Raw genomic sequence first — 14,515 nt, 5'->3', positions numbered from 1 at the left:
CATGAAGGGAGTTTTTAATGAGGCCTCATCTTCTTATAAAGAAAAAAGATTCCTTATAGAAAAAAATGTTGTGCGGCAAACACAATGTCAGCTGCAATACCATGGCAATCAACAAGGTTTTCTCTTCTCAGGACTCTTGATATGGAGAAGAATTGTCAGTTTCTTGAAGGATGACTCGACTGGAGTTTGCCTTAGATCCCATACGAAGTTTCAAGTGGGAAATGGTAAATCTATCTCTTTTTGGAACGATATTTGGATAGAGGATACTTCCCTGAAAAACCAATTCCCTAGGATTTATGCTCTTTCTTCCAATAAATGGGGTATTATAGCTGATTTTGGTAGTTATGATTCGAATGGCTGGGAGTGGAATATACAAACTAGGAGAAACTTATGTGATTGAGAATTGGAACAGTGGGTGGATTTAATGTTAAAATTGAATAACATTAAATTGACCGAATCAGTGGGCGATTTTTTATCGTGGTCTAGGAAGGGTGATGGACTGTTCTCGGTAAAATCTTGCGAATGTCCCTCTCTTTGGGGAAATTTTTTTGTGGAATAAGTGGGTATGGTTGAGTTTAGACATTTCTTTGGCAGATTTCTCATCAGAAATTGGCAATGAGAGTAGAGTTGAAGAAAAGGGGGTTCCCCTACGAGAAGATAGTTTGTGTTCGTTTTGCAGTCAGCATGAAGAAACAGTTCAGCGTCTCTTCATCTCATGCTCAGTACGTGGGAACTTTGGAATAAATTAGTCAGCTTTGGGATCTTTCTTTAGCATTGCCACGTGATCCTCCTTCCCTTCTTAGTCCTTGGTTGATTTGAGGGTTAACTCGACTATATGGAAGTTTATTCGGGTGCTGTTTTTTGGTATATTTGGAAAGTTAGGAACTCAGTTGTTTTCGAAGGAGTGAAACTTGATAGGTCCTCCCTACTCGTCATTGTTAGATTTAGGTTAGCAAAATGGTTCCTAGCCAGGTTTCCTCGCGTTCCTATCCAATCGGATTCGTTGATTGGAGATCCTTCCCTTGCAGACAAGAATTCTGTTTCAAAGGTTCAATGTAGGCCATTGATATGTTGGAGTCCATCCCAGTTGATTTCTTTAAGATGAATGTTGATGGAGCTGTAAGTTTTGACGGGTTGGTAGGAGGAATCGCTGGTATTTTAAGAGATTGGAAACGCTTCACTCTACTGACTTTTTCAGAAAGTGTTGGTCCGAGCCCTCCACCTTTAGCAGAATTGAAAGCCATTATAAAATGCATCGAGAGTTTTATATCTTCAGTGTGGGTTCCTGAGGGTAGACTGGTTGTTGAAAGCGACTGCAAGTCTACAGTGGAGTGGATTAAATCTCCTTCTACTGCTCCTTTCTTTAGTAACCTAGTCAAGGATATTGTGTCACTTGTATCAGCTAAGCCGTATATAGTTAGGTTGGTTCCAAGGGGTTGCAACTGTGAGGCTGATCAGTTAGCAAAAGAGGGTATTGGGTCATTGTAAGGGTTTTTTTTAGTTGTTCTTTGTGTTTTTGTAAGAACACTTGTTTTGGGTGTAATGTTTAAGTCTTATGTAATCTGGTTCTATTAATAAATTGAGATACTCTTTTCCTCCTTTCGCTAGTCGTTTCTTTCTTCTGGAAAAGGGACTACTATGAGGGAGGTTTTTAATGAGGCCTCCTACTTTTATAAAAAAAAAGTTAGAACAATGATATAGTGAACTTAGGATACTTCATTAATGTTAGGAGATACATTTCACTGGCTGGTAAGGTTTTTTATGGTTAATTTAGTTTGATGAATATCCTTTGCAGATTTATGGGCTTAAGATGCTTGTCAAGAGTTTTTTGCCCCATCGAGGGTGTCATATCAATAGACAAATTAAGTCATTGTTGGACATTTTGTTGAAGATGCTTCAGAAGGAGGATGTGGTTGATGATATCATCTCATGGTATGATTTCTAAAAGATGTACATTGTCTATTTCCTTACATCCACTTGGAATACTAAGGCAAAGGTTTTTTTGTGTAAAATAAAAACCTAGGATCACAACTTCCCTGGAAACATCACTAAAAGCTTCTAATACCTTAATTTTTCTCTTAATGAATGGAGAAGTCAATCTAGAATTCTAATGTAATTTATAAGTATCTTTCAAGTTGCATGTAAGCCTATACTTCTAACCCAACTCGCTAAATGTCTATGGTAACAGCAGAATGATACATTAAAAATGGATTGCAATCATTTTTGCATAAGATTAACATGTATATGTCTATTCCATCAATAGTTCTAATCATCAGGTTCATTATATGTCTTATGCTGCGTTTGGTAGAATTATTATTTTTTTCCTTATGTTTTAGCACATGAGTTAGCAATGAACAAACTTCGTAAACTTAAGTCACTCAAATGTGTTAATTTGAACAAAGGTAAGAGATATATATTTGTCCAGCTTCACATGAAATTTCCAAATCAATCTAAAAGGATGACTCAATCACTTTAAATTTATGAAGTTCAAGTTAAACAAAATTCTTGAATTCATAAAGAAAAGAAATCAAGCATTATAAAATTAGGATCCATTATAATTCTAGAAAACTAATCTAGTTAATGAAAAAAAGAAAGGGAAATTATTTGATACGTAGTAAAATTAAACTCCACAACCTTGCCTATTTTAATCCTAAACCTTATACCTTGAACCCAAACATCTAAACCTAAACCCTAAACTCTAAATGTGATAAATGGCATTCAAATAGGTAAGGTTGTGGAGTCTAAATTTTATGCTGCCTGTGTATCAAAAAAATATTCATCACAAAGGAGTTCTACCATAGTTAATATTACAACAAAAGAAATAAAAGGAGGTAGAAAAGAGAAACTGAAGGCTGTATTCTCTTTAGATCCTTGTAACTTTGTTTGGGCTTCTCTCCTTTTGAAACTAAACTTGCTTATATATCTTAAAATAACCCTAAGAGGTCTTAAAATAAAAGGTCAAAGCTCTATCAATGTATGAATCCCAAAACTTCAAAATTCAGAAACCTTGTGGAAAAAGATACTGTTGGTCGCCGCAGTGATGAGGCTCTGACATACTTAGATATAGGTTTTCCATGTTATACTAGGTTAAGAACCTAGCTCTAGCCCCATGCTACTTTTGGTGAATAGGGGATTTTTTCTTATATGATTATGTGGTAGAACAAACCTTTAGACTATTAGGTTTCTTGTTTCCTAAGACTCTATCTTATCTTCTAAGAAAGAGAGTTCCAATAAAAATAAGACTAATTCTAAAAGCAGCTGAAAATAAAGCAACTATTAATAAAACTTCAAATAAAAAACCGGCTGAAAAGAGTGGCAATTATGAAGGGGTTTTATAACGGCTGAAAAGAGCCCTAATCGGCTTCTTTCTACATAGATATTATGTTATTCTTTTGTTTCGGAGATTATTGACAACCTTTCCTCATTACTCATGCATTGGCTTTATGTTCTAATGCAGTGTAGATGACAGGGATTATATAAGACTGGCTGCTGCAAAATCTGTTCTCCAGCTTTCTAGAAGATGGGACCTACATATTTCTCCAGATATTTTTCGCTTCACAATTTTGATGGGAAAGGTTGGTAGTTTTGATCTAGCAATTTGAAGTCTAAGCACTTATCATGGACTCCTATTGCTAACCGAGTAAAACACGCCTCTTGAATTAAATATTTTTGTTTAATAATGGAATATAAGACTTTGTTTAAAACGTGACTTCAGTTTTCATGTTTCTTCCTGCTTGCCTCAGCTTTTAATTTTCTTGAAATGGTTAATAGTTGTTTCTTTTCGGTTATATCATTGTATTTCCGTTAATTACTTCTACTGCTTTGATTTTCCAGGATTCTTCTTCTTCTGTCAGGATATCATTTCTTGATAAATTACACAAGCTGTTGAAGGAACGAGTTATACCTATAAGATATGCTTGTGCTTTTATGCTGGCTACCGCTGATGGCTTCAAGGATCTACAGCATGTAAGCATTTCCGTTTTTTCTGATATATCTTGTAAATATAATCTATATTCTTTGCATTTTACTAATTCGTACAAGCTGATTTACCCTTCTAGTCATTCAAATATATGGAGTTTATCAAGGAATATGGTAGAGAAGCTCGAATACACCAAACATCTATTGTGCAGGAAGGGTCAATTATGGTCTACCCAGCATACTTGGTGGTATTCTTGATCCATGTGCTTGCGCATGATGAAGACTTCCCACCTGAAGGTTGTCAGGATGAAGCATTATATGCTCAATTTTGCAGGTAAATGTTTTTCGGAAGTCAAGTTTTGTATTCCGGTTTTCCTCAAACTGAGCATGGATGATACCCTTGCCAATTTGGTCATGTTATTTTTTTCCCGTTTTGCAGTCCACTTCTTTTGTTCTTACACACATTAATCAACTCTAATAACATTGATGAAGATATGAATCTTATCAACGATGCTGCTTTCAATTTGTATTATATATTTCAAGCTATTAAAAGAGCGAAGGATGCTGATGATGCTCTGAGAACTCCTGTGAGACTTTAACTTCTTTGATTTCTTTGTTGGGTAACTAATGTAGTTCATTTCAACCCAACAATGCTTTGTGAATAAGGAAATTTCTTACAATGCAGAGGCTGCACTTTCTAGCCAATGTTGGAATTTCTGGTGTAAATTCATTTTATCAGAAAGGCATCTCCTCTTTACCCAGACCAGGAAAGATCTTGCTTCCATCATCATTGTATAAAATAAATCATATGGAAAATGAAGAGGCAAGTTCCGGATGGCATGTTTCCTCTTCTGCAGTTAAAAGATTCTGGCAAAATTCTAATTTAGTTTTGTGTCCAGGCTAATTTGAGTTTTCTTACTCAAACTTTTGTTGCGAGGGTCATTCACATTTTCAAGTCTCAAATCTCTCTGGTGCGTATGAGGTTGTTGATATATGATTGGCATGATTAATATACTGATGAATTTTATATTTGAATGCCATCCATGTGCCTGTGCATGCACACATACACGCAAACACATGCAAGTATTTCAATTGGAGATTGTTGATTGCATCTATGTTACAGCCAGTTGGATCTGTTCATAAACGTGGTCGGAAGTGTCACGAGAATGATATTTTTAACATGCTATCACATAAGCGTGAAGATTTTTCAACTCGTGGGGCACTTGTGCATAAAAAACCTACAAGGCAGGATATCAGTCTGGGACATAGGCGAATACGTGCTGTTTCTCCAAATGCATTGGGATCTGTTAGATCACACAATAAGGAGCAGGAATGTGGTGCATCTAACAGTTCTGAGTCAGCTTTAGAAAAAGGGAAGCCCTTTTCTTCTTCCAATTCTTTCACTCAGAAAGCTTCTCAGATGGAACCAGAAGTTCCAACTCAGAAAGTTGAAGGATGTAGTGCCTCGGAGGGAAATGTTGGTGCAGATAAAAGCAACACTGCTGAAGCCTCCAATAGTCACAAGGTAAAGCTCAACATTCCATTTAGCTCAAAAGTAAGATCTTTCTCTGACTGACACGATTGTAGCTTTAGCATCTCTGCCTTCTGCTATAAGTATACTATATCTATATATATTGGCCAATAACTAACCGTATTTTGAACTAAGCAGGAAATGGGTACCGGAAATAAGGCATTAGTTGGACAGCGGATCAAAGTATGGTCTACCTATGATAACTGGTAAGTCTTTTGTTCAAGTATGTACTTCTGCAAGTTTTGAAGTTTGTGCAGATTTTAGTTTGATTTTATTTTATCTTTATTTTTCAGTTTCTATACGGGCACCGTTGATGACTTTAATCCAGTAAACAACACACACAAGGTAAATGCTTGCAAATATTGTTATTCAATGGGGGTACTTGTTCTCTTATAGAAATTTTAGGTGCCGCTTAGGAACTGTGTGGAATTTAATTTTACTCGATTTGTTGATTTTTATTTATTTGGTTTGTGTCTAGTGTTTCCAAGAAATTGTGAGATTTCTTTGATTTAGAATTGAATGTTCAGTTTAGCTATGAGAAAATATTTTCTTTCTGAAAGAATTTGTTTTATCCATAAAATGTGATATACATGCATTAGTGAATTTCTTTACATCTCAGACAATGGGAAAAGAACCTCAAATGAGAAGGGCAACATACTTTGCTTTTCCAACAGTAGGATGACCCTATTGTTTTGATTAGATTTGTTTTCTTGCAATTGACAGATCATGTGTGATAGTGGGGAAGTTGATATATTATGCTTGGACAGTGAGAGCTGGGAGACGATAAGTGACTGTTCCTTGACGGATAGGGTAAGTGTGAAAGATAGAGTGTTTCTTTTGAGCTTCAAATTGTTAAGCATGTGTTTGTGTTTTAAAGATGTATAGGAATTGGATTTGTGTCCACTTCCATAAATACGTCAGTCTAGTTAGAATTAAATTTGCTCTGACCTCAGACTAGAGAACTGAAATTAATTATATTCTTTCGACTCTATGAATGATGGCAAATTAGCCAAATTGGGAGGAGGGCAGGGGGTGTTGCATTAGTTAGAACCTGGATATGGTTTATGCCTTAAATGGCTGATAACCACCAAACCAAGCGGTTATTGGAATAATAATCCTGTTACACTGAGAATAAGAAACAGCAGTAAAAATAATATTTACAAAATACAATGACTTAATCGCTGTCCAATCCTACATGATTTTCCATCCTTGATTTTATTATATTAAACTTGTTCTGTCCATTTTTTGCATGAAAGGAGATTCAACCATCAGATAAGCCAAACGCCTTGCATTTGCGGCAATGGTAAGTTGATCTATAATTTTTTTGGCTATAATGAACTGCATCTTGCTTTTCCCACCACCCATTCAATTGTTCCGTGAAATTATTATTGAGCATATTGCTTATATAATTTCCTTTGTTTGTATACTTTATCATGCAAATTAATCCTACTATTTTGGACTCCAATTGTTTCTGCTGTTTAACAATGCCTAAACTTTGTTCGATTTGCCTTTGATAGTAATCTTGTTTCCATTATAATAAAGTCGCAACTACCAGTCAAGTTGTGAAGTACTTTATTCTTTACTCTTACTTTACTAAGGATTCTTTTTTGCTGAATATTTCATGAATGACAACAGATACACAAATAAAAGCTTATGTTTTCAGTATGTCCTGATTTATGGATATTATACAACTCATTGCTGTTTTCTGCTATTTTTTTTGGTTGCATTCTGCTGTCAATAGTGTCAAAGAGACAGCTGTTAAGCTGATAAATGATTCCAGGCAACAGTCAAAGACAAAGTTAAATATGGAGGACAGTAAGGTTCATTGCAGAGGTAATTTAGCTTTACATTTAATAATATTATTATTATTTTTATTTGAAACTCTTGCCTGTTCCTTACATGTCGGCCATTAAAGGGCTTTTGTAATATTTTTAAATTTATAGAAAGGTGATTAATTTTATGATCCAGAAAAGAGAAAGAAGGAAGAGAGATCATCCAGAAATTCATCAGTATCAGAAGTTATCAATATAGACGAAGATCGTGTAAGTGCACCATTTTTACATTTTCTTCTTTTTTTAATATATGTTTCTTAAACAAGGAAATACTGTCATACATTTTTTTGGAAAAAAAATATTGGCTGCTCTGTGCACTGCACAGACCGTTTATATTCAAAATAAGTATTGGTTTGTTTGTGATTGACCAGGTTGCAAGAACTCGGAGACGAAAAGCGTAAAGTGAGATGGTAAATGTCAAATGCAATGGCCACTGATTTTACTCGTGCCTGCTGTAATCCCTTTCTACCGATTGCTTTGCTCTTTCTTTTTTAAATATAGTGTGGGTGTATCTATTATCAGTAAATATGGTACATAATATCACCACTAGTAATTATCCTTTCTGTTTTAAAGGTGGTACTTGTTTGTATGATGGTCTGCTAAAAGTAGTTTGATTTTGGTCTACTTTATTAATTAATTATGCCTTCCATTAACATTATTTTTTTATTGTTCAAAAGCATTTGACAGTGCCCCTTCAAGTGAAAAAAGTAAAGTTAAAATGCTAAACAATCAGTTTCTTTTTTTAAGTGTTTTTAGCTCTTGGAGAATTTAATTTTGATATGAAATTATAAAATTTTCTTGTTTTTATATTGGGTAATACAATTATTTTGGATACGCAGTTCACTTTAAATTGTAAAGACATACATCTATTTTTCAATATGTAAAGTGGTTATACACATTTTCTATTTTGAAATTTATATAAAACATGTAACATAATATGTGGATTTATAAAGATTATGTTGCATGTGATTTTACTTTAAAAAACTTAGTTTATACATTTAAATTAAGTTTTGCAAATATATATATATTAATTGTTTTGAAAGTATTTAACATTTTTTATATTCTAATTTTGATGAATTTAAATACTAGTTTTTTATTTTTTTTTTCAACGTCATGTTTACATGGATATTTTAGTTTCTCACATATTTTTGCGAAAGTAGTATTAAACATTTGAAATCAAGAAATTATATATTTTCCAATATTTTTAAAAATAATTAAATTATATATAAAATTTTAACATTTTTTAAAATAATTTTAAATCATATTTTTCTATTGAATAGATAATTTCTCATTCGAAAAATCTGAGACATCATTGTCTTTCTCTTTTTATTATCACAATACTATAATATTTTGTTCACTATTTATCATTTTCAACTCATTTTATTTCTATCATTAGAATAAAGGGTATCATTTATTGGTTACGAAATTGCCTTGCCTGGTCCTAGCTGGTGGGAAATTATTGGAAAAAATTTCCCCTAAATGATTGTGCTCTGCTTAATCTTGACTTTGATTGATTATCTTCCCATTTGGCAGTACACATCATTATATTTTGGTAAGCAAATTAATACCCTTTAGTTTTATAATCTGTTACTATTAATCTATCAAATACATCAACTTAGAAATCATTGGTAATATTGTAAGAAATTAATTTCTAATATTTATTTTAAATTTTAAATATATATAATAATAATTTTTACTTTTAAAATAATTGTTTAATCTTAGTTATTAAAAAAAACACTTTCTTGATGATGCTAAAGAAGTAAACATTACACGCATACAGAAACTTTAAGGCAATAAAAACAAAGTAATAAATCAAATCAATCACAGCTTATATTAGGAACTTGACATATAAACAGAATGAGGTGCAATTTCTCTTTCAATCTTATAATTTTATATCAATATATATGTTATGCAAGTACAAGAAGAGCCATTATTCATCTATGGGGCATAGAACAAAACTGTTCTTCCATCCAATGGTTGAGTTGGTCTTATATTTGTTTCAAATCCCTGAAAAAAATGTTAATATACAATTAGAAAATGTGAAGAATAAAAAAATCTACTAAATTTAAGTAAAGTTTTAAATCAGTTGAATTCAATCTTTTTATTTGGATTCGATATGTCTTATTTATTTAATTGAGATTTAAAAATATGTATTCATGATTCTCAAATTAAGTAAACACTTGCATCGTGAACAGCATCCCTTAGGGCCTTTACTTGTTCCTTAGAAACTGTCTTCACCTAATAAAAAATCACAAAAAAATTAATTAATTAGCGTTGAATCATCTATTGGAGCAAATTAACAAAAACCAATGAATATATATGTTTATATAAAAATATAAAAATATAGGTTTTTGTTGAGTTATTATTCGATTCACATGCGATATAAAATTATTATAATCTTAAATCGATTATACCTCTAAAATTCTAAAATTTAGTTTACACAACTTATGCGTCAAATTTTGTATTTGCATAATAATATGAAAAGGAAATACCTTTTGGATAAGTGTCCAAACAACACCTTCAGTACATGGAGGAACCGTAAGTGAACCAATGTATCTGAAGTACTTTCTGCCGTTAAATTTGATATCCCTTGGATTAATAATTCCCAAATTTTCCTCTTCTTCTCCTACTGTTTTTATGTCGTGGAAAAGCTGACAGCAAGAAAATTTAAAACTCAATTAAGAGAAAGCAAGTATTAAAGATTTCAATGAAGCTGTTGAGCAGGCATACCTTAGTGAGGAAGGGATCAGGTCGACCATATTTATAAAAAACTGAAATAACTGCCATCTCTCCACTGGCACTTCTGTGAACCATATGGAGTTCCATCTGATACCTGTTTAACAAAATAACATTAGCGACAGAGCCTGGAAAAGTGCTCGTCAGGTATTTTCAAATTCTTGGCCTAGAAATATTTGTATCGGATAATGTCTGTTTTGCTGTATTTTGGCGATGTTTATAGAAGTTCTGAATACTCTTTTTCTTTTCCGTTGTCTCGATTGAATTATGAGGGATTTTTAACAAGGTCTCATTTAAATTATATTAATTATGTATGTGTACGTAGAAGTGAGAAGATAGAAATATACCTGGTTCCATTGAATGTGTGTTCGGATGGTGAATGCCAATGACACTGAATCAGTTTATAATCGGTGCCGTTTACGGTAATTTTGCCAGCATCTCCGTCCCACCTTATCTGATGGTGAATCCATATTGAGAATGTTGGTTATCAAATCATTAACGTGAAGGACGATAACAATGAATGGAATTAAACACAAATTGACCTTAATATCATGTCCACGGTTCTTGAGAACAGCAGGGACAGGTTTGTAGTTCTTTTTCAACTTCCCCAGACTAGGAACAACTCGCAGTTTTCCATTGGGAACGTCTATAGGAGATTGAAACTTTCCAGTCTCACAAAGTTTCCAATGTGGGTCTAATTGCCCCCATTCCTTTGGCCCCTTACCAGTTCCTTCTATGTACGTAAATACAGTTTCATCCTCTGCCCCCCAAAATAAAAACATGCACGTCAAGAATAGATGATATTGAAAGTAATACAAACAAGGGAAAATGAAATTCAAATTCAATAAAAAAAAATCAGATATTATGTCTTATGAAGAATTGATAATAATCAAACAAAAAAGAAACAAGTGAAAGATGAAACCTACCAACTTCATCAGAAGATGCAATGGCTATTAGCAAAAAGAAACAAAGAGAAGATATCAAGAGAGTGGGGAAAGTGATGCTACGAATCCACTCCATATTTTATCTTCTCTTTGTTTCAATTTGCTCACAAACATTCCTTTGCAATGGAGAAATTTATAGTGCTAATACGACGGGCTTCTGTTTGTTTCTTTGCTTTTTCTGTTTTTCTAATTTTTAACCATTTCGGTGAAATTGTTTGGTGGTTCACTATAATTTTTAGTAAGAAATTTATGGATAGGATTTCTCATTGATAGAAAATATATTTTTTTGTTTTCTATTTTTATTTTTAGAAAATAATTTTTATTTTTAGTTTTATGAAAATTGGAAAATATAATTGGTTAATTGAAATGAAAACGTGTTTTTAGAAATAAAAATACTAAATGGGTAAAGTATAAAAATAGTCCCCGAACTTTTAGGGCACTTGCATTTTGGTCACCCAACTTTCGAAACTTGCATTAAAATAATCGAATTTTTAGTTTGTTTTCAGTAAGGTCTTTGCCGTTACTTTCCGTTAGTTTTGCTGATGTGGCACCTATCCCCTATCAACCCCCTTCTTCTTTTCTCCTCCTCCTCTCACACCTCCGTCAACGGTGGCTCACACTGTCATCACCATCGTCACAGGTGTCGCCTCCCGACCACACCTCATCCCTTAATTCATACTCATTGTCCACTGTTCATCCCAAATCGAGAGAAAACCGTTCGAACACCCATCCCTAATCTTTGTCGTCACTCACCGGTACCAGTAGGAGCGCTGCTCCATTTCGACCAAAACCCTGCTAGCCACTTGTCGAGACTCACCTTTGTTCGCCGTAGAGAGGGCCCCGAATCTAGTCGAAAAGCCCCAATGTCCCTTTTTTGTTTTAATTGATTTTTGGTCGATTAGGTCGTCCGTTCGTCATACCGTCACCACTGTTGGAGTCCTCACACCATTTCGATCAAAACCCAGTTGGTTGTGCCTCCTCGCCTCGTCTCTCCTTCGCCCGTCGTTGGTTAAGAAGAAGGAGAAAGAGAAGAAGGAGAGGAAGAAGAAGAGGGTTAACGAGGGGTTGACGTGGGTTAGGTGCCACGCTAGCAAAAAACTAATGGGAGGTAACGACAAAGGCCTTACTGAAAACGAACTAAAAGTTCGATGATTGTATTGCATGTTTCAAAAGTCGGGTGACCAAAATACAAGTGCCCTAAAAGTTTGGGGACTATTTATATACTTTACCCATATTAAAACTGTGTGTGGTATAAATATTTTTTAAAATAGAAATGAATAAATAATTACTAAATAATTAAATTAAACTATAATAATAAAAAATATGATTCAACAAATGAAAGTTTTGAAATTAATAAAAAAAGAATAATTTTTTACTTTTAATAAAAATAATAAGTAAATGTGTTTCAAAAGAAATAACTATTGTGACTTCATCATGATTATGTTTATTTTGAATTTTGAGTTATGTTTATAATTAATCCATAATGATAGCAATTTTTTCTTTGACTTGAGTCATTTAAGTACCTTGTGATATATAAAGAATTAGACGATAACTTTAATCAACGCAATTATTAAATATCACGTTAATAAAAACTCTAATGTCATGAACCATTCTTTCCATTCAACACATATAAACGTAAATAGCATAACATTGGAGGAACCTACCAATACAGTTTAAGAAAGGTTTTGATTTCTATTTTAAAATGGTATATGCTTTGATGCAAAAAGACAAAAATCAACAATATTTGTATCAAGAACGTGGACCTCCATCGATCCTTTATGGGGCAAGCTTTTTGTTGACTGTCTACGTAGCGGATTTAATAATAAACGTTTTTTTTAATTAATCACTTGTATTCGATGTATTGATCGATGAATTTAAATCGGATCTTACAATAGTGAGGGAGACCCTTCCAATCCAAGTTATTGTATCCGCAAATATCATGCTTCAAACTGTATCCTTACTTAAGGGATCTAATGCATCATCCCACTATACCAACTGATTATTGGTTAATAATGGATTTTTTTTATAATCAGGAATGCTTCTGGACATCTTCTCAAAGATGATGCAGTCGGTTTCCAAATCCAAAAGCTCGAGATCTATGTGGATCTTTTATAATTCTTCCACTGCTTCTGCCTTTGTCGACGGCCAGCTATCACAGCCGAACACAACCTTTAATGAACCGAAAAGAAAGACGATATATACAATTGTTATCTGAATGTAACACCCCAATTTATGGGCTAAATTTTAGAAATTTTAAAGTATTGGATTTAATTGGTAATTTGGAAGAAAATTGCGTATTAAATTGTAAGATTTCAAAGTTAGTAGACCGTTTTAAGAAATACAAAAAATTCAGTGGCTAAACTCATAGTTTAACCATTTTTCTTTTGGAGGTATTATAAACCCATTTCCCTTCCTAGTTTCCCTCCCCCTTCAACCATCATTTGAACGCCGATCTACTCGTCGTCCGACCTCCGATCGACGAAGCGAAACCACTATCGTGTTCGTTGTCGATCGAGGAACAAAACTCCTCAAATCTTTCGTCGTGATTCGTCGCCGTTCGTCGTTAATTTTAGTCGGAAGTATCGTCGGTAATAACTCAGTTTCAGTTGGTTTTTCGTCGATTCACGACGATCCGGTCATCCGTTTACGACACCTCCCGCACCATCGTGTTCCTTGCATCGTTTCGAGTCCATCAATGTTTTCTGTTTCTCCTTCGTCGTCAGCGCATGGAGAGGTGAGACTGTCAAAGTTTCTGACGTTTTGGAATCGATATCTTTGCCGTTCAAAATTGTAAACCGAGCTTTGTAAGTGCCTCAAAATCGCTTAAAATAATATTTAGGAATTTTTTCGGGAATTTTCTGACACCGGGTTACTGTTCACACGTCGCACGTGCCACCCCCCGAGAGTGGGCATCGTCTAGGTGATAATTTTACAATTAATTTCTGTTTGGGTGCTATTTGTGTAAAATTCGGGTGTTAATTTAGTAAATATTTACAGAATATGGCTAATTTGGTAATTAATTTCTGCTAGGGTGATATTTGTGTAAAATGGTCGACTGTTGACCGTTGACCGGCGTTGACCACAGTTGACTAGAACTTTGACCGGCGTTGACCAGGCATTAAACGACCTTTGACTTCGACCGAGTATACCTATCATAACATTTTTTGACGTTCCAAATCCGATTCTGCAATCTGTTTTTCGAAATTCGGACTCGGAGGTCTCGAAATTGCCAGTCAAACCCGTTAACTTTGATTTTGACCGAAAATTCAAGATTTTCGAAAAGTCATATTTTATGTTTTCGATCATGAATCCGAATCCGAAGTCCGTTTCGCTAAATTCGAAACCGGTAAGTTGGTTTTAACTGATTTATCATCCAATTCGATCCGTTTTTCAGAATTAAGTTCCGTTTTTTATGTAATTTTTGTTGATATGGATCCGAGAAATATTGAGAGTTGAATTAAAGATCAAAAGCGTTCGAATGGAATTTATATGGTCGATTAGTATGGCACGAAAATCGAGGTAATATTTTACTACCTCTTTATGCTTTATGGAAC

At 33.9% G+C, this 14,515-nt stretch overlaps 2 protein-coding genes across 2 annotated transcripts in view; one reads left to right on the top strand and one right to left on the bottom strand.

Moving 5' to 3' along the window:
• The window catches only part of LOC120139811 (sister chromatid cohesion protein PDS5 homolog A-like), a 38,333-nt gene extending 30,477 nt beyond the window's left edge, over positions 1–7,856 (top strand). The window contains exons 17-31 of the mRNA XM_039154939.1: positions 1,796–1,932; positions 3,458–3,575; positions 3,835–3,966; positions 4,059–4,252; positions 4,358–4,505; positions 4,604–4,741; positions 4,818–4,889; positions 5,042–5,443; positions 5,588–5,655; positions 5,743–5,794; positions 6,173–6,259; positions 6,706–6,752; positions 7,191–7,282; positions 7,418–7,491; positions 7,653–7,856. Coding sequence (XP_039010870.1) covers positions 1,796–1,932; positions 3,458–3,575; positions 3,835–3,966; positions 4,059–4,252; positions 4,358–4,505; positions 4,604–4,741; positions 4,818–4,889; positions 5,042–5,443; positions 5,588–5,655; positions 5,743–5,794; positions 6,173–6,259; positions 6,706–6,752; positions 7,191–7,282; positions 7,418–7,491; positions 7,653–7,682 — 1,791 coding nt within the window. The 3' untranslated portion in view covers positions 7,683–7,856. The remainder of the gene's footprint in view (positions 1–1,795; positions 1,933–3,457; positions 3,576–3,834; positions 3,967–4,058; positions 4,253–4,357; positions 4,506–4,603; positions 4,742–4,817; positions 4,890–5,041; positions 5,444–5,587; positions 5,656–5,742; positions 5,795–6,172; positions 6,260–6,705; positions 6,753–7,190; positions 7,283–7,417; positions 7,492–7,652) is intronic.
• A 1,363-nt stretch (positions 7,857–9,219) lies between these two features.
• Positions 9,220–11,055, bottom strand: LOC120139837 (alpha carbonic anhydrase 4-like). Its single transcript, XM_039154957.1, has 7 exons — positions 10,944–11,055; positions 10,560–10,777; positions 10,365–10,471; positions 10,012–10,114; positions 9,774–9,932; positions 9,460–9,519; positions 9,220–9,288 (listed from the first exon to the last, which is right to left on the bottom strand). The coding sequence occupies exons 1-7, from the start codon at positions 11,035–11,037 to the stop codon at positions 9,220–9,222; spliced, it is 810 nt and encodes a 269-aa protein (XP_039010888.1). The 5' UTR covers positions 11,038–11,055.
• Positions 11,056–14,515: the final 3,460 nt, after the last annotated feature.

This window comes from Hibiscus syriacus, unplaced genomic scaffold (genome assembly GCF_006381635.1).
Source record: "Hibiscus syriacus cultivar Baekdansim isolate YM2019G1 unplaced genomic scaffold, ASM638163v2 tig00110776_pilon, whole genome shotgun sequence".
Taxonomy (NCBI): Eukaryota; Viridiplantae; Streptophyta; class Magnoliopsida; order Malvales; family Malvaceae; genus Hibiscus; species Hibiscus syriacus.
This window is presented reverse-complemented; position numbering and strand designations above follow the sequence as displayed.

What these genes read in the sequence shown, in the direction of transcription:
- LOC120139837 (XM_039154957.1), bottom strand. Translation starts at nt 11,037, where the DNA reads ATGGAGTGGATTCGTAGCATCACTTTCCCCACTCTCTTGATATCTTCT. An exon ending in TGCATCTTCTGATGAAGTTG is followed by an intron (nt 10,778 to 10,943) that starts GTAGGTTTCATC and finishes TTTGGGGGGCAG; the next exon opens with AGGATGAAACTGTATTTACG. An exon ending in CACACATTCAATGGAACCAG is followed by an intron (nt 10,115 to 10,364) that starts GTATATTTCTAT and finishes TTTGTTAAACAG; the next exon opens with GTATCAGATGGAACTCCATA.